This window comes from Protopterus annectens, chromosome 3.part0 (assembly GCF_019279795.1).
Source record: "Protopterus annectens isolate FY-2018-M chromosome 3.part0, PAN1.0, whole genome shotgun sequence".
Lineage (NCBI taxonomy): Eukaryota > Metazoa > Chordata > Ceratodontiformes > Protopteridae > Protopterus > Protopterus annectens.
In genome coordinates, this window is record NC_056731.1 from 1,165,397,304 (window position 1) to 1,165,417,264 (window position 19,961).

General features: G+C 42.2%; 1 protein-coding gene across 1 annotated transcript in view; it reads right to left on the reverse strand.

Moving 5' to 3' along the window:
- The window catches only part of NBN (nibrin), a 1,386,396-nt gene that overhangs the window by 749,101 nt on the left and 617,334 nt on the right, over nucleotides 1–19,961 (reverse strand). The window contains exon 7 of the mRNA XM_044065389.1: nucleotides 10,443–10,627. Coding sequence (XP_043921324.1) covers nucleotides 10,443–10,627 — 185 coding nt within the window. The remainder of the gene's footprint in view (nucleotides 1–10,442; nucleotides 10,628–19,961) is intronic.

Below are 19,961 nucleotides of genomic sequence, written 5' to 3' on the forward strand. Positions count from 1 at the left end.
GCAAAATCAGAATGAACAAACCTGAAGTTATTACTCTGTCAAAGTTCTGTTACTAGAACATGGACAGCATCTGGAAGTTACTGCAGAACATTAGACTGGTAGTTGGCACACAGAATTAAATATATGAGCTATAAAACAAGCAGCTTCCTGTAATCCATGACTTGACTCCTGCAGCCTCAATTTGCCTACTGTGTGCGACAATGAGCAAGTCACTTAACCAGACACTGTCCTGCGGCAGTTGGGAAATTAGGTTAGGCTCCTCAGCAGTCTCTTCAAATGCTTAACTAGTAACTACCTATGAGTTTTACCTAGGTGCTGTTTGGTACAAATACAGCTAAGACATTCAACAGTGGATTCAAGTTACAAGAAGTAAAAAAAATTCTCCACAAACTGTGACTGTCTAAATATCGTGTTACTATATAAGCTCCCTAGAGATAAACCTTTGGCTATGACTCAGGTGACCTGTGTTCAATTAGCACATCCAGCACTGGAGGAGCCAAGTATGGCACGGGGTGTGGATGGGAGCAAGTGGCCAATGTCAGCTCACCCATATTAGGACAGATGAGTGGTCTGACTAGTTGCGGTGCATACATCTAGCAGAGGAAAGATGTCTTGGCTGCTCCCTGCCAAGCTATAAACATAACAGTCTTCATAGAACATATGCATAAGCATGCATGTCTGCAAGGGAAGAAATTACAAACCTTCACATATGTGAGTACACACACAACTATCTAGGAGAGGAGTTAGGATATTATGACAGTTTCTTGGGAATATTGATCATCCCACCATCGAAAGATGGGTCTGGGTCACTGTAGAAGGGTCAATGACTGGTAGGAAGTAGGAATAAAAAGACTACAAAATATTATCCAAGTAAAGCTAAATAAAACCAGCCACTTGCAGGATAAAGAGCAGTGTCCTCATCAATTCACTTGGTGCTTAAGCTGCAGACCTCTTACAAATTCTCTGACAAAAAAAATACACAATGTTAACAGAAATGAACTTCTACAATCAGAAAAATTGCTTTAAAAACTCACACAGGGAAATGCAATAATATAAATGTGAACTTCATCACTACATTGTATGCTGAGAGAGAAAAAGTGTCATCCATATATTAAAGTTGTACCACAAAATTAACCAGAGACATTCAATCAGCTAGCTCCCGCAGTTGATTTGTATTTAAAATAAAAACCATTTTTTATTTGTTTACCAGGTGAGCCCAGAGGACAAAAACAAAAGTTATTTACTCACCATAATGACGCATCTGTGCTGTCCACTTTCATTCTACCTCAACTGATCAGTGTTGGATCTGACCTCGTATCCTGTTCAGCCGCTTTTTCCAGATTCACAGAGCTAGCTCTCGAGCTCCTCCCTAAACCTGTACTGTCCCACAAACCTAACATACCTCAGATCGAATTTGCTACCCCTAAAAATATATGTTCGATACTATAAAGAAACTATAAAGCAAAGACAACAGAGATAAAACTGGAGCTCAAACAAGGAACAATTAGTTCCCAAAGTAGCATCCCTTAGGTCTTTCCAGAAAGAAAAGGAAGGGGGTTAGGAGGGGGGGGAGTTAAGGAAGAATGAAAATGGACAACACAGATGCATTGGTATGGTGAGTACACAACTTTTGTATCTGATGTTATTTTAAAAAACACATAATTCCTGTGGTATCCCCGAAGTCTCAAACAACCCACTAAACAAGTACAGTCGGTCCAAAAATAAAACGGTGTAAGAAACTTCTCTGTGCGGAAGGTTTTCAGTCCATATATCTCTAGTTAATCAATGTATATAGATCAGATGAGACAACAGTGGCAATAGCAAACAAACTAGTCTTAAGTCAAAAAAAAAAAGATAAAAAATATATAATTTGAAATATTGTACAGAATTACTAAGTATTCGAAAGTAATCCAAGCAAGGCAGGCAGTCTGTTTCCAGTCGAAAATCCTTTACTAAATACACAGAGAAATGATCCAAGTAAAACAAAACCAACAGAGTATTAGTTTCCTCACAAGCCTTTCTATCTATATATATATATATATATATATATATATATATATATATATATATATATATATATATAGTTAATTTTTAATTTTTTTTAAATCAGGCAAGGGAGTGGTTTATTGTGCTGTAAAACAAAGTGTTATTGGTACACATGTTAAATTCACATCCCTTCCCCCATCAGTGTGACATGTGAGCTGGTCCTGCCCTACTTAGGTAGTTTCAAGGGATTTCAGGAGTACTGGTAGGGTTTGCCCGAGAAGGAATAGTGGAAACCCTGGTTCTGCAGGCCACCTTTGTCACAAGAGTGGTGTCTTCCATTAGAGTTCCACCCTCTGCCTCTGGGGGGTGAGTCTTGGAGAAGACACTGGGACTTACAAAACCAAATCTTTGTGTCCTCGTTGATTCAGGGAAAAGGGTCTCTGAGGAGCAGAAAAATGAATCCGAACAGCAGACAAGGTCTTTCAGTCTCTCTCACTTCTCAAGAGCATTTCCTTCAGCTTTGGGCCGAAACGATGACCCACCAAAGGGAGCATTGATAAGGGCAGACTTGAAGAGCTCCACAAAAATCACACAAGTTTACCCAGGCATGTCTCCAGCTGACTATACCAGAATCCGCCGCTGTGAGGTAACCTCTGCAGCATGGGATATCAGCCTCATGGACACAATAGATATGGACAGGATGGCCAGTTGTGAAGAAATATTACTCTGGTCCTCCACAGACATGGACCTGGAAAGATTGTCAGATCTCTTTTCAACCTTGTAAAATGCGCTAAATAATTCAGCAAATGTAAGGCAAAGGTCACTGAAAACTAAACACACTTTCCAAATCTGTCTAAGGCCCTTGACTGCCTTCAGCTCTTTCTTAGTAGCTACTGCCACAACTATGGCATTTACTGGGACACTCTTGCTCCAGTGTCCTCTGTCCTTTGGTGGTGGGGGGCTAAAATTCTATCTAGGTGCTTGGGGATAAGCTCCAGAGTATCCAACTCCTTTCATGCACTGCATGAGACCAGGTATATCAGCTTATCAGCCAGTGGGTCACCCAAGACTTAGCTGGGCCACACCCGAAAGCTTCCATTAACACAGACCCCTTCATTAACACAGACTCCTCCTGGGAAGGGAGGATGGGAAGCCCATCCACCTTTTTGCTTTAAAAGTTTCAGGATTTCTCCAAAGGAGACATCCTCAGATGGAGATCTGGGGGACACTTCCCTTCCTTTGATGTCAATGTCCTCAATTAAATATTTCTGAGGGGAAACTAAGTGTCTCCTTTTCTACATTCTCTAGCTAAGGACATCAGTAGGATGGTCTGGTTAGGTATCTGAAGTGACAGAGGAGTCCTGAGGGACTGAATGGAGGTTTAAATGAGTTGCCTGTCCCATTAGAATAGAAGTGAAAGCCTCAGAACTGAAACCTTTATAAGATAGGATTTGAAGGGGGAAAGGATGTCCTCTCTCTATGCAGAGAGAAGGCCCTCTCCACTATCTCAAAGGCAGAGGGCCTAGGAGAAACAAAAGCTGGCAGGACCGAAGCCGAAGTTCAATGTGCTGATGAACCCTAAATTCACCCAGAACCCACCCCCCACGAGGATGGAGTTGGAACCAAGCTGTTCAGAGCTGAAGCACCTAGAGGGAAGGACAGTTCTGATAACTTCAAAGCTGACCCCAACCCCTGGAGCCGGCACAAATGCTTCAGCTCCAAGAGTCTTCCTTTTCTGAAAGGATCAGAGACGGATGATTCAGGGATGTAATGCAAGTCAAACCACCACCACTCTTCAGATCTGATGAGGACACCTTCAAAGATCTCAAAAAGTACAGTTTTGTACCTACCATAAATGTAGATGTTCGAGGATCTCCATTGCTGCAGTCCTGACTAATGGGTACTCCGCTGCCCACCATCTGCCCGAATACCAAAGGGCTAGATCTGGCGTCGGTCATGGCGCCCGAGACTGACGTGGTGTCAGTATAAATGTGCATGACCGACGCCATAACATCAGTCTTTCTTGCCTCAGATGTCAGAATGCAAAAAAAAAACACCACCCAAAAACCCCAAACTAAAAAGAAAAAGGGGGAAGGAGGGAGGGAAAATTGGACTGCAGCAATGGAGATCCTCGAACATCTACATTTATGGTAGGTACAAAACTGTACTATGTTCGTCGTCTCCCATTGCTGCAGTCCTGACTAATGGGTAGAATCCCAGAGCAACGGAAAAAAAGGGAGGTTGGTCAACTAAATAGCCTGAGGAGCTGCAGACATGCCCTGTAAGACTGCAGTGGCAAACCCAGCCCTAGACCTAGAATAAAGAGGCAAATGATAATGCTTTGTAAAGGTATGTACAGAACTCCAGGTAGCTGCCTCTAGAATGTCTTTAGTAGCTACCCCTCTTAAAAAAGCAGTAGATGTGGCCGTAGCCCTAGTAGAATGAGGCCTGATCCCAACTGGAACCTCTTTTCCATGATGAGAATAACAGAAAGCAATACAATGGCCAATCCACTTGGAAATAGTTTGTTTCGAGACAGCTTTTCCACGTGAAGTCACAGCAAACGAAACAAACAACTGTTGAGAACTTCTGAACTCTTTGGTTCTGAACAAATAATATCGTAACTGCCTATGTACATCCAAAGAATGCAAAACTTTTTCCCCTTCAGTTTGGGGTTAGCATAAAAAGTAGGCAAATGTATAGATTGGTTCAATGCCACATTAGAAATCACTTTAGGCAGAAAAGTAGGATTAGTACGCAAGGAAACTCTGTCACGGTGAAAAATCAGAAAAGGTTCCACTGCCATGAGAGCCTGTAATTCAGATACCCTTCTAGCAGAAGTAACAGCCAATAAAAAAGCAGTCTTCCAAGACAACAACTTCAAGTCAGCCGTAGCTGCAGGTTCAAAAGGAGGCAGAGTCAGCTTTTCCAAAACAAAATTAAGATCCCAAGTAGGAGTAGGAGCCCTCCGTGGGGTCTTATATTCTTTGCCCCTCTAAGAAACTGTTTAAGCAATGGATGTGAAAATAAAGGAGGGTCACCATCATAGTGAGCAGAAATAGCTGCAGCATGCACTTTAACAGAAGAGAAAGACAAACCCTTGTCCAATAACATAGTCAAATATTGCAAAGTACAACTCAAATCAGGCAATGTGACATCAAAGCCTTCAGCTGAACTCCAAAGAAAAATCTCTTCCATTTATCAGCATAAACTTTTCGAGTACTAGGACGCCTGGCTTCCAAAAGAACATCCAAAACTTGTTGAGGGAGCTGAAGGCCCTCATTCTCTAAAACTGAATGCGCCAGGCTGTCAGGTGTAGGGATTGCACCCTGACATTGAGAAAATGATTGTTTTCTTGAGACAATAAGTGAGGAATCCGTGGTAATGGCCAAGGGGCCCCTGAATTAAGCTCCTCAACAGAGGGTACCAATGCTGACGAGGCCAATCCGGTGCTATAAGGATCATGCACGGTTTGTCCCTCCTGACTTTCAACAGGACTTTGGAAGAAGAGGCAGAGGAGGAAAGGCATACACGTGAAGGTTGCTCCAACTGAAGGATAGTGCATCTATTTTCCAGGCTTTCGGATGAAACAGCCTTGTGCAAAACAGAGGCAGTTGGAAATTCAGAGGAGAAGCGAACAGATCTATGTCTGGAGTTCCCCAAGCCATGGTCAACTGACGAAACACCTGAGGATCCAACTTCCATTCGTGAGGATCCACCATTTGCCTGCTCAGAACATCCACTAACGAATTCTGTACCCCTGGCAGAAACTGTGCTCGAAGAGTGATGTGCAGATTCAAAGCAGTTTCCCATAACAGCGTTGCTTGTCTGCAAAGAGGGTAAGAATGAGTTCCCCCCTGCTTGTTGATGTACCACATGACAGTTGTGTTGTCTGTTCGAATCAACACCAGTCCCGGTCGAAGTAGATCCTTGAATGTTTTTAAGGCAAATTGAACTGCCAGCATCTCCTTCATATTGATATGCAAGTGAAGCAACTCCAGGGGCCAAAGGTCTTGAATCCATTTTCCTTTGAAATGAGCACCCCAGGCTGACTCCGAGGCGTCTGTCGTTAATATCTGACTTGCCTCTGGTTGGGTCACAGAGAGTCCCTTGTTTAGGTGACATTCCTGAGCCCACCACACAAATTCCTTCTGAATGCAAGGAAGAATCTGAATGACAGTGTCCAAATCGTGGCTGTGTTGAGTCCAAACGCTTTTGAGATACCATTGTAACTTCCTCATATGCAGTTTGGCATTGGGAAGTACTAGAATGCAAGATGCCATGAACCCCAAGGCTTGAAGGACTGTCCTTGCAGTCAGCCTGGACAGAACTGATAGCTGTAGGAAGTACTGGTGAAGATTTCTTTGTTTGTCCGGGGTAAGAAATGCCATCTGAGTCGCTGTATTCAGTCTCACACCCAGAAAACACATCTCTCGTGAGGGTACTAGACTGGACTTTATTTCGTTCACAGAATACCCCAGGCATCTGAAAACTGTCATCACATACTGCAGATGTCGAAGTAGTTCGTGCTTGCCTTGAGCCAGTATCAAACAATCGTCCAGATAAAGATAAATCTGAATTCCTTTTAGTCTGAGAAAAGCTATTACTGGAGCCAGGACTTTTGTGAATACCCTGGGCAGTAGATAAGCCAAAGGGCAATGCAGAGAACTGATAATGCAAATTCCCAGTCCGAAACCTCAGGAATTTCCTGCAACTGGGCCTGATAGGAATGTGAAGATAGGCCTCCTTGAGATCCAAAGTCACCATCCAGTGATCCCTGCCCAGCATAGGCAACAGCTGTTGCAGTGTTAACATCTTGAATTTCGGAATTTCCAGAAAGGTGTTTAGAATGGATAAATCCAGAATGGGCCTCCAAGTATTTCCCTTCTTTGGCACTAAGAAAAGACGGAATAAAACCCTGTGCCCCTTTCAGAAGGAACTTCCTGCATTGCCCCCAACTGGAGCAGAGAAGCAATCTGTGCCTGAGCTTCCAGTCTTTGCTGATGAGGCACATCCGCATACCTTTGAAAGGCGGAATGTGTGAAAATAAAATTTGTAGCCTCGAGTTATAATGTCCAACACCCATTCGCCTTGGGTAACCAAATGCCAATTCCTTTTGAAAAGTCCCAGTTTTCCCAGAGGAGCTGCCAGCAAAGCAGAGTCCGGCAGCTGAAGACACAGGTCATTGGGTCTGCTTCCGAAAGGACTGACCCCTGCCCTCCCCAGCAGAAGGGGTAGAAGAACTCAAAGACCTAGAAGTAACAGGGCCCTGAAAGGAAGCCCTACCTCTACTACGCCTCGACTTGCCCCTAGAATGAAAATCCAAAGAGGGAAAAGACCATCCCTTAGCAGGCCAATTCCTATTGAACTTAGGGGGCTGAACCTGTAAAAATTCCTTAACCGTCTGCATAGACTTAGCTTTTTCCTCCATTTTTTTTAAAACTAATTCCACTGGAGGGCCAAAAAGAACATCAGATTGCAAAGGAGCATCCATAATTCGAGCTTTAACATGCTCTGACAAGGACTGATCTTTAAGCCAGGCATGTCTGCGAACAACAGAACTAGTAGCAGCCACCCTGGAAGAAGCTTGTAAAGCATCAAAACCACACTGCAAAGAATGCTTACCAACCTGGTCTGAAGCATGCACTAAATCCTGAAGCTCCTTACAGTCAATACCTGCAGCTAAAGCATCAACTTTACATTTCAATTGACTTAACAAAAATTCTGATACCTGAGCATATGAAACTGACAATTTAAAGCCCTCATAGCCAAAGTAGAAGAGGTATACAGTTTTTTACCCCACCTATCCAGGGCCCTAGCATCCTTGTCCAAAGGAACTGGATTCTTAACCACAGAAGCCTTAACACCTTTGGGGCCTTGAGAAATAGTTTCTGGATCAGCCCTAGGGCTCTTAAACAAGTACTTGTGAGCTTCCGGAACCCTGTAGTATCTATCTGGTTTAACAGGGCCAGGAGGCAGAGAATCTGGGTTAAGGGCAGCCTCAGAAAATACATCCTGAACAACATCCAGTACAGGAGGAATAGCCAAGGGCCTGTGCTGAGGCAAAACAAAAATTCTCTCAGCCTTTTACGAGAATCAGAATAATCCTGGCCTTCCCATTTGAAATGTTCCCTCATGGAATGCAAAGTTTCAGAGAAAGAAAAATCTTCTGGAGGGGACGAGAGGGAGAAGCATCCTCAGCCTCCGAATCAGAATAGGGAGAGAAATCCTGAAGGTCTTCCACAGAGGAATCTGACTCATTGGAAGACTGAACCAAACTCTCCAACTCTGTCCCTACCCTGGGCCTCTTCTAAGGGGGAGGCATGGAACCCCTAATTAAAGTAATCAAATCTTCAGCCATCTTTAACATGTGCTTCCTAGGAGCTGGACCCTGGGGAAAAGCACCCGCAAGGGCAGACTTAGACTTAGAATGGCCTTTGCCTTGAGAAGGAGGAGGCTTAACCACCCTATGAGGGGAGGGAGCCACAGACAACAGAGGAGCACCCTCACCCTGGCCTAACACAGGAGAAGCCACCCCCTGTAGTAACAAAGGCTCCCCTTGACACTCTGGTACACTGTCAGAAAGAGCCACTGAAGCAGCCAGTGGTTCTACAGGACCGACGTCCGGAGTGGACGCCTCATCCTGCTTGGACCGCAAAGACTTTTCTTTGCGCTTCTTAGAAGAGCCAGTCGTCAGAGAATCCGACGGCATGTTGTAATTACAACGTTTACCAAACACCAGCCTAGCACAGTCCAACCGACGTTTAATAGTACGCTTATTAAAAGTAGCACAAAAGCGACACCCAACAACGTCGTGCTCAGGCCCTAAACAAGGAATGCAGAGTGAATGGTAATCCCTATGAGGAATCTGTTTCCCACAAGAAATACAGTTATTAACTTTTTCTGACATCGGTCAATACTGAGGCAAGAAAAAGACAAAAAAAAAAATGTCCCCAATGGGGTACTTAGCCCAACTTGGTCTCCGGTCTCAAACTCGAAAACCGACAATTCCAGAACGCCGAACGGCACTTGCAAATTCTGCTTCTGCTCAGGACCATGCGGCAAGAAAGACTGATGTTATGGCGTCGGTCATGCGCATTTATACTGACACCACGTCAGTCTAGGGCGCCATGACCGACGCCAAATCTAGCCCTTTGGTATTCGGGCCGATGGTGGGCAGCGGAGTACCCATTAGTCAGGACTGCAGCAATGGGAGACGACGAACATCAGAAGGTTCTGAAACCACAGAATGGATCGGAGAAGGAGACATTAATCAAGGGCCAGTGGAGGGCAGACTTACTGGTCCAATGGGAGATGGAGCTGGGACTATCCCACCTGGATCTGAGCTCGGAGGAACTTCATCATCCTATACGCCTTTGCTTTAGACAAGCTCCTGCAGGACCTAAGGAAGGAGCTTGTAGATGGTGGCCTGGAGTGCTTCCTCGGAGTCTCCTGGAGAAAGGGAGAAGAACAGTGAGGAGAGACTGGCTGTGGTGAGAATCAGGGTGACAGAATTAATCCAGTTTTTAAACCAATCGTAACGACAGCTTTTTTTTTGGGAACAGTAAGTACCAACAATGGTACAAAGGAATACTCTCTAATGGGTAGAAAAAAGGGCTACAGAAAAGAAAGGTAACAATAACAACAATGGTACTCAGAAGAATACCCAAGAAACTTAAGGGGCACAAAATAAAAAGCACTAACTGAAAGACAGTACCCGAAAACTAGAGGATAAGGGAGGACAGCTGAAAGGAAAGGTAAAATTAACCACATAGAAACTTACAACCCTTAAAGGCTGAAAAATAAAACACATCCGACTGCTTGAGAGAAGATGATCCACATCTGAGTGATATGGCAGCAAATGAGATCTGAAATATTTTAGGTTAGTGGTACATTGTGGGTAAAGGCAGGAGTTCGAGAGTTGGACCCATGAATTTGGAAAAAGCTTCCAAGCTGAATCAGACACCCATCACTTGAGGAATGAATGAAAATGGCATCACCAGAGATGTTATTTTTTCAGGACAGTTCAAGAATATTGTGTGTTTAAATTACTTTCTCAGAGTTACTCAGTAGAAAAACAAAGACTAAGGGAATCAAAGCCTGGACTATAGGAATCACCTTGTTACCCACTCAAAGCTTTAATCCTCTGTACTAAATGCCAGAGCAAACAGAAATACTGGGATAACAAGTACACTCCACACATACAGCAAAAAAGAGTCAAGGCTGAACCCTAGACAACTCTCATTTTATAAAATGGATAGTACTCAAGGAGAAATCTGGCAAAAAAAAAGGACAGAAAAGCTATTTTGACATTAAGCATCTAATATTCCAGGCAACTCATAAGTTTTCTGTGACAGTTTTCAGCTTTACTAGTATTTGTTACTACAACATATCTGTATTCAGAGCAGTGATATTAATATTGTCTATTAGTACCATAAGATGGAAACCCACAATACCTCTGCAGTGCAGCCATGATTGACTCCGTCCATTTTTTTGTTGTTTCAGATACAGACAATTGTGAATTTGTACAGCCAACTTCTACAACACAAGCTGTTTCAAGTAAAGATGTATCTTTACTACCTTCGTCCAGCAGTTTTGCTTCTCCACCACCAAGAATGATGGCAGGACTCAACTTTTTGAACTAGAAGGGAAAAAAAATCCTCATTTATTTAGGGCAATAATGATTCTGAAAAGAATAATAAAGACAGTAAGAATAAGCAAAGCACATACTACAAAAAAATGCTGCTTTACTACTACTCCAAATTTAACACCAACAAACATGGGACTGAAAGCCCCATCAGACTGGAGATAGGAATGCAGTTTAACCATGTAGAATAAAACATTGCTATCTGCTGACAGCAAGAAGGTGGGAGGTTACTCAAAATAATGCACTTAACCACCTTCAGAATCAGCAGTAAGGCTAAGGATGCATATTTTATTGTTCCTGTCAACCTCTACATCAAATAAATCAAAGGTCTAACACGGGACACCAGTATTTCATCCATATTTGTGTGACCTATGGTCAAATGGGAAAACGGCTTGTTAAAGGCCTAGGTGGCAAGGTAAGACAGCAGGTGAGGTCATGCAGAGCAGTTAACCACATCAGTGTGTATGCCCCATAAAAAACAAAAAAAAACTTTCCGAATATAAAAAGAACTTGTCAAACAATGTAGCACAGCAAGTCTCTAACACTGTACTTTAGGTAGCACATTTTCTTCAAAGGTAAATTTCGATTTCCAAACATTCTAAATTGTTACTATAAAAATCAAGAGCATACTGCACAATATATTTTTTTGTCTGTGACCTTTTAGAAAGGCTTTCTGATACCTGTTCCATTTTGTTTTCTGTTTTAAGAAATCTGCCTGGCCTGGTGTTCTTGTTCTACGTGAGAGGTAGACACAAATTATATAGGCTGCTCATTTCACATTTTTTTCATTGGTTAAATCATCTCTTGAGTAATACCTAATACTCAGTGAAATTCTGTGCATCCATCTTTGTCTGAAAAGATATGAAGCCTGCATAACCTAGATAACTGCTTGTGATTCCCTGCTGTGTTTGCCACCCACCCCCCCATTTGCTGATCTGCTGTTTAAACTGATGATTTTAAGCTGCCCACCCCTACTGTAAATTGAGCTTAATAAGTCCCTCCCCTTCTACACTATTGTTGATATCCTGAATTGTTTATTTGCCTTTCCTTGTGGTTATACTGAAAAAGTGGATTTTGCCTCCCACTGTCTATTCTACTTGATCTAGCTAGCTGTTGGACAAAGTAGTGTAGCAAACAACTGTTTTTACACAAAAGACGTCAATGGAGTTTCCACATCTAGTGCACTGGAAGGTAACCTGGTCTGTTGAGGTTGAGGAAACACTTGAGATTGCTGAATGCAGTTTTACTGGCTGGAGGGCTTATCTTGTTTTTAGTGCCTTTATACATTCCGTACAACTGCGTGTCTCTTGGCTCCTTTGTTCAAAGCTTAGTACCTTTATTCAATAACCACACATTTATAAATGGTTTATAAAGTACACTGCTATATCTATATATTTAAGTTTGTTTGTGGTAGCATTTTGTACCGTTTAAGCTTGTTTATGGTAGCATTTCACTCTGGACACTCTACTGTGCCTTTTACACTGGAAGGTCTGGGATTGTTCATCTGGTGGTAGTATGTGTTTACATGGTCTATATGAGCTGGGAAACACACAACAGGGTTGCAAGTATTTTTTGCACTGCTCTACACCTGATTTCCACTGTTCTGATACTTAGCACAGACTAGATTCAGACCTGCTGAATCTAGCCTGTTACTGATACAACTGAGCACTGAGCCATCCATGTTATATTAAGAAGGGCTCTCCTGTACCCTTTTGGCAGAAAAGTGTGGATCTATAGCCTTGTCTGAGCTGGGAATTGCTGCAGGAAGGTTCACTGTGTGCTTTCCTATTGGTTAATTAGCTTAAAAGTGTCTTGATTTTGCCATTATTTAAGCAGTGCATTTGCAAGTTTCAGCGCACCATACAACAGGCATGGTTCCCCGTATAGCTGCAAACACCTTGAAACTAAATTTTTCCTTAGACATCTGTCAGTGGAACCCTCCCAAGCTTCCCTACTATACTATGGGCACAATGAGCAGTGTTGCCACACTTATCTATAGCCTTAAATAGAACAAGCCTCTTTTTTAGTCCTAGCACAAAAACTGGTCCAACTAGCCCAATCCCTTCCCTAATAGTACATACGGTAAAAAACTGCTATAATGGACAGGCACTTTCTCGTCATTTCACCAGCCAGCCTGATTGACATGGTCAAATTGGGGCAATATAGTAATTGCCTCATGTATTTCCGGTATGATTACTGGGGAGGTCCACTGGGCTCAAAGAGCCTGTTTTCAGTGGAGGCCCAGGGAGAAAAGCTCCATATTACATACAAGTAAACAAAATGAAATTATACAATCCATATTACATACAAGTAAACAACAATGAAATTATACAAAGTAATGTGAAAAAGTACAAATGCACAATGGCAAGACAATTCTTAAACATATTTACAAAGTTGTTTAGAGAACTATTTATACAATAATTAAGTTGGTAGAGGCAAGAGCATAGTGTTTACTCAGTTAATAAGAGTTCACAATTATAGCGAAAACAGTTATTAGATGAAGGATAGAAATTTGAAGGTTGTAGTATATTTAAGTTTTAGCAGAAATGGAAGAGATAAGGGTGTGAAGTACACTGTTAGTAGAGCATAGATTATAGTTTCTGGAGTATTCTTAGACAGGGGATTGAGTGAAAGTAAAAGCAGAGTTCACTCATGGAAGGTGTGAATGCCATAGGTAAACAGTATCAGCTAGTGTAGGTAGTAAAGATTAATTGTTCTCAGTAAGGGGGGGATGAGGTCAAGGACTATATACACTATTTACATTATATATACATTTAAGGTAGAAATGCCTAAGGTAGAAAAAACATTTGAGTTAGAGGGAGGCAGAAGTATAGGAGGTCTTTAGGTTTAGAGTAAGATAGCTGTTTAGGAGGACAGCCAAGGGTGGAGGAATATGTAGAGAGGCAGCTGTTTAGGAGAGCAGCCTGGGGTGGAGGAGTATGTAGTGAAGTTGTATGAGGAAGCAAGTATTGATGAGTTTAAACAGGTTAAGTAGGGAGAATACAGTTACATTTCCAGTGCTGGGCAAGGTAGGAATGAAGCCGAGTTTTAAAGTATTCACAGTTTTTCAGAGAGTCTAAGAGAAGAAGGAAGGAAGTTCCATCTTTTGGTTAAGGAAGAAGATAGGAGAAGTTGACCAGCGGGATGTTTAGGTTTGTATACAGAGATGAGATTCTGGTGTGCAGATATCAGGGCTCTGTAGAGGATGTAAAAGGGTAAGATGTTTGCAAGAGCAGGGCATAAATTTGGTTTGAAAATTAGTTTGTGGGCAGTAGTGAGCTGAAGGAAGTCGAGTTGATTGGGAAGTTCTAGCCACTTTAGCAGGTGGGAACATAAGGAAGTAACTGTGAATTCCCATGCCATTGACATATAATGGGAAATCTGTGACTCACTGTTAATTTGTATTCCTTCTGTGTTAGGCTTGCTTCTTTTCTGTTGCTAATCACCTTCATTTATGTTTATCTCAGAGCTTGCTTTACAGCATAATTTGAAGTTATCCAGCAGCAGCCAGAGTTGTAGAAAAATTGGATGCCTTTGTTCTAAGTGTTCTTTTGTAGTCCAGCATGAATTGACAGTTCCCTCCTCCTACACTACTGCAGAGGTGTGAAAACTGTCACAGCAACTGACAGCTCAGAATTGAAAGGAAGGGAGTGCCATTTCAAATGTCTTCCCCTCTGCCTGCACAATCATTTAATTATTTAATTTGTTTGGCAGCAGCAGAAAGACTTATTTAAACAATTTCAATTTAATTTTCACAAGCCAGTTTCAGATAATTTTTGATTATTTCACTGGGTTGATTTTTTACTTCCCCCCATTTCAACAAGACATTATGTTAACTTATTTTTGCTTTCCAATCTCTTTGAGGAACATCAGTCTAATGACATGCTGTTTCTGCAATGTCCTGACATTTGCATCATCTCCACATATTTTAAAGGACTGCAAAATAGTAGATTGCAAACCTGTGTCTATGATGCTGGCACAGTAAAAGAATGTACTGAAAACTCACTGTAATCTATACTCCATGCAGTGAAGTTTTTTTTCCGGGGGTGGGGGGTTATATTTTGTGCATGTATGTATCAGTTGCATAATGCAGATAACTGATGCATTTTTTGGAGCTAATATGATCTTATCTAATTCAGCTGAAACTATTTAGCAATCCTCTATTTCCTTTAACCGGATTAGTAAATTTTCTTTGAGGCACTCCCTGTCTGTCTTTGTGCACATTTCCAATCTTACTGCTAAACTGGTCATAAATCGAGTTGTTAATTGGCAGCCGACACTACTCAGCCACACACAGTTACTCATATTTTTCATATTACTACTTTTGCTTCGGTCTCTTTAAAACAACAAAAAAGACGTGTGCAGTTTGCACGAAACAACGTAGGAGGGTTGACACCCTTCAGTAAATTAAGGATTTCAGCGTCCAATTTGCAGTTGTACTAACTAAAGTTGTTAAGTCAGGCAGTAAGCACACAGAAGTGAAATACTACTGTCAGTGTCATGAGTACAGAATGACAATTTTGCCTCCATAATTTTCCTGTTTACCTTATTACAAGTCACTGTACCAGGCAGTGCTGTGTGGTCTTTTGGCAATTTGCACATCTTAGTCCAAGTTCTCCTAAATATTGCCACTAGAGATCCAAAAGCACACTTCATAGCACTCTCCTCTTTGTGTAAATGTGTGTAGGCCCTACAAATGACTTAAGGATACCAAAAAGACATGTATCACATCACACAAACCCCTTTGCCATCGACGGCCCCATTGCCTTCTGCCTGACTTACAAAGCCATGTCTGACCTAGCTCTGTTAGAAATGCTACATCTAAAAAAATCCCAATCCCTCCACACCACACGCTCCAGAGACCTCAAACTCATCACCACAATCAACCGAACGTGCAGGAGGGACAAGTTCATAACCCAGAGACTGCCCATGCTATGGAATAGACTTCCCATACATGTCAAACAGAGCACCTCACTGGCCCTGTTAAACAGAAGTCTTGATGAGTGGATGGGAAATAGAAAATTCAGCTTGGGGATCACTGCAGTGGCTCTACTTGACAGATGTACTAGGAACTAAGGTTGGGTGTTATGATGCCAGGGTAATCCTATGGGCTAGGCTTGTAAAGGCTCCAGGACCATTAGCCTAGTACACACCCATGAACATATGAACCTATCAACCTTATATATCTTGGTACTTTTTCACCTTACATATTCTTCACTAACACTATTTCACTATATACCCCTTTCCTGTCTACACAGTCACTTCCTAAATCTGCTGTAAACTGCTCTTATTATTAATAGACACTTATCCGGTATAGTCATCCATGAACATATCTCCGACTTGTACTTTTCTAATGTTTCTATGGAATGTGTTGAAAAAAAAAAGAACTTATTATTTTCATTGTTTAATTAATACTTTATCTCATTCTATTTCTATTTTTACTTGTAACTATTTTCTGTGCTATGCACTGCAATACTGAAGCTTTTGTTCTCTGGTCAATGCTGAAAAAAGGGCTTTGCCCTGTCAGACCAAACCATGTAACAAATGTCAATCAAATAAGTTGATTGATAAATGTCAGTAAAATTCTAGCAAGACAGATGAACTTTATATCTGGTTAATCTGAGTCTCCTTAATTGATGGCAGGTGTGTACCCAAGAAGCCTGAATGCTGTCATTAAGGCAAAAGGTACTTCAACACAGTATTAGTTTAAGGGTGTGCACGTTTATGCAACCGGCCTATTGTACATTTTTTTATTTTTTATATTTGTGCCACCCAAAAGATTTGTTTTTCACTTGAATTGAACATATTATAGGTCACATTACAGGTGGGAAAAGTGTTGACATGATTTACTGTGGTCTCATTTTTTTTTACCAAAAACCTGCCATGTTGACAGGGGTGTATACACTATTTATATCCACTGTAAATGTGTGTAGATATATATATATATATATATATATACACACACACACACACACACACACACACACACACACACACACACACACACACACATTTATTGCAGTAAGCAACTTTCAAATACATAAATACTGATATACATACACATGCTGACAGGTACATACATGCTCATAAATAAGCAGACCCAAACAAAGGCACCTAGAAAAAAATCTCACAGACATATTTCTTGACACACATTTTTTAATGCATTACACATCGTACTTGTGCTAAAAGTAAGGTATATCTAAATATTTATTTATCTAGCAATTAGTAGCAAGCAAAATCTGAGGGTAATGCTACTCAATGCTAGAAGTCTAAAGCTCTAAATGCACTTACTTGAGGCACTCCTTAAAATGGAGAACATCGACAGCTGTGCAGTGACAGAGACCTGTTTCAAGGCTCCAGAGAGCACCCCTACATTACCAGGCTATAATTCATACCACACCTTTCGGCCACCTAACCTGAACCGAAACATTAAAGGCGGAGGCATGTCCATATTCATTAAGAATATCCACACCTCCAGGCTAGTTGCTCAGCATAATGCATCTGAGATTATCCGGGTGAGACCGCAATCTAAATTGTAGCTTGCTACAAATCCCCCACCAAGCTCCAGGATTCCTACTCCTCATTTCCTGATACACTGGAAAATATTAGGGCACAACCCAACACCCTAATAATGGGTGATTTCAACTACCCCACCATTAACTGGGAAAACTACTCGTGTACCAACTCTTTTGCTCAATGTTTTCTGGAATTCATAAATTCTAATGCCTTGGATCAATTTATCCACATCCTCACCAGGGGCAGCAATATTCTAGACCTTGTCATTACCAACATGGGTGACTGGTGTTCCACACCAGAGGTCAATTCCTCGTTGGTCAGATCCGACCACAAACTAATCACCCTAGATATCCACATCCCGCTCCCAACCCATTAGGGAAACCACTGTAAAACATTTCTCCAAAGCCAACTTCACGCATCTTAAGACAGAAGTGGTAAACTTCATGACACCTATGCAGATGGACAATAGAAGTACGAATGCTGAATCCTACACAAATGCACTTTATAAGCCCTTACACGAGTGCATGGATCGTGCTATCCATAACAGAACCAAGATGCTATCTTCCAAAAAAATGAAGCCAATCTGGTGGTTCCCTGCCATAAACAAACTCTACAACAGAAGAAAGAAACTTTTGCAAAAAAGAATAAAATCCCATGATTGGAGGAACTCCCTGGTCAACCTCAGCAAAAAAAAGTACAGTTGTGTACACTTACCATAAATGTAGATGTTCGAGTGGATTCACTGTTGCAGTCATTACATTTGGTTAATCCTGCTGGCAGGTTGCCCTTAGTCAGCCTGAATTCCAAAGTCCTGGGTCCTGCATCGGCTGTCGTCGCCCCTTCCCTGACGTCAGGTCGTCAGGGGTATAAAAGAAGCAGCCAACGCCATTTTATTTAGTTTTTCTTGCCCCAGATGTCAGGTGCCCCCTCAAAGGGTAGCCAAAATTTATATCTATATATAAAATTACATGCAGCAATATACACTTTACCTTCATCCACAAGCAAATACACCATACAGGTTGTATAAATCAGAGAAGGAAAGATAGGTTTCATCAGAAGAAAAGGGGGAATGGCGGGTGGGTAACCTGGACTGCAACAGTGAATACACTCTAACATCTACATTTATGGTAAGTGTACATAACTGTACTATGTTCTTCGTGTTTCAGTGTTGCAATCATTACATTTGGGTAGCTTCCCAAAGCTATAGTTGGGAGGCTGGAACTAAATAGCATTAGGAGCGGCTATGAGACCCTGCAGGACTGCAGTGGCAAAGCCTGCCCTGGATTTAGAGTACAGTGGCAGATGATAGTGCTTTGTAAAGGTGTGCACTGAAGTCCAAGTTGCTGCCTCTAAAATGTCCTTGGTTGGTACTCCCCTGAGAAAGGCTGCTGAAGTAGCTGCAGCTCTGGTGGAATGTGGCCTAATGCTCTTAGGCACTGGCTTGCCATGGTATAAGTAGCAGAAATGAACGCAGTGGCCTATCCACTTTGAAATAGTCTGCTTTGAGATGGCCTTTCCTTGTGATCCTGCAGCATATGCCACTAGTAATTGCTCTGTCTTTCTGAAAACTTTGGTTCTGTTCAAGTAGAATCTAAGCTGACTGTGTACGTCCACAGTGAAAAACTTCTCAAAAGCGAACTTCTCAAAACCGAAGTGGAATCCTTCAAGGCCCCAGGGCCAGTGGAAACTATGGCCCAAACTACAGAATCCTATATAAATGCATTCTACGGACATCTCCAGGAATGCATGGATCATGCTATCCCAAACAAAACCAAGACCCAATCATCCAAAGGCAGGCGTCCAGTCTGGTGGACCCCTGCCATAGATAAACTGTACAACAGAAGGAGGAAGCTACTACATGATAGAGCAAAATCCCTAATAGGGAAGGCATCTCTGATCAGTACTAGCAAAAAATTACGATCCCTCATAAAATCCTCCAAGGCCAGCTTCGAGAGAAAAATTGCACAGGACACCAAAGACAATCATAAGGCTTTTTTCAGTTATGTTAGAAACCTGGGATGCAACTCCCAGACTTGTTCTGAGTTGATTCTAAACGACAAAAAATACACTGAACTCACAGACATCGCCAATATCCTGGCAGACAGGTTCAGTGCAAACTTCTCCACCCCTCCCCCCCAAAAGAGCAAGTATCTATCCCGGCAGAGGGCTGCCTCCCAAACATCTCTGATGCTCAGGTGAAGGTTGCCCTCTCCAAAGAAAAAAACACTGCTTCCATGGGACCAGATGGCGTCCCAGGTTGCGTCCTACATGAACTCCAAGAGGAACTAATCCCTCAAATAAAACAGCTATACAATCTCAGCCTCACTACAGGATATGTGCCCACAGAATGGTGTACAACAACAGTGGTACCACTATGCAAAGGTGGAGCCTCTACGGACCCTGGAAACTATCGCCCCATAAGCCTGACTAGCTTAGTCTGCAAGGCTATGGAGAGGATCATCATGGAGCTCATAAACAAAGACATTGGGGACCTACAGACACTAGATCCTACCCAGTTCGGCTTTGTCAAGGGCAGATCCTGCCTTTTGAACCTGGTTGACTTATTCGAAACAGTCACCAAAGCCATAGATGAAGGGAAGGTAGTCCACACAGCCTATCTGGACCTTGCAAAGGCATTTGACACAATACCCCACTCGGGCATCATAGATAAGCTATCCAGCTTAAATATAAACCCCTATGTCACAAGATGGGTCGCAAACTGGCTCAAAGACAGAACCCACAGAGTGAGAGTTGCTGGAGCCATGTCAGACTCGAAACCGGTCACAAGTGGCATCCCACAGGGTTCTGTCCT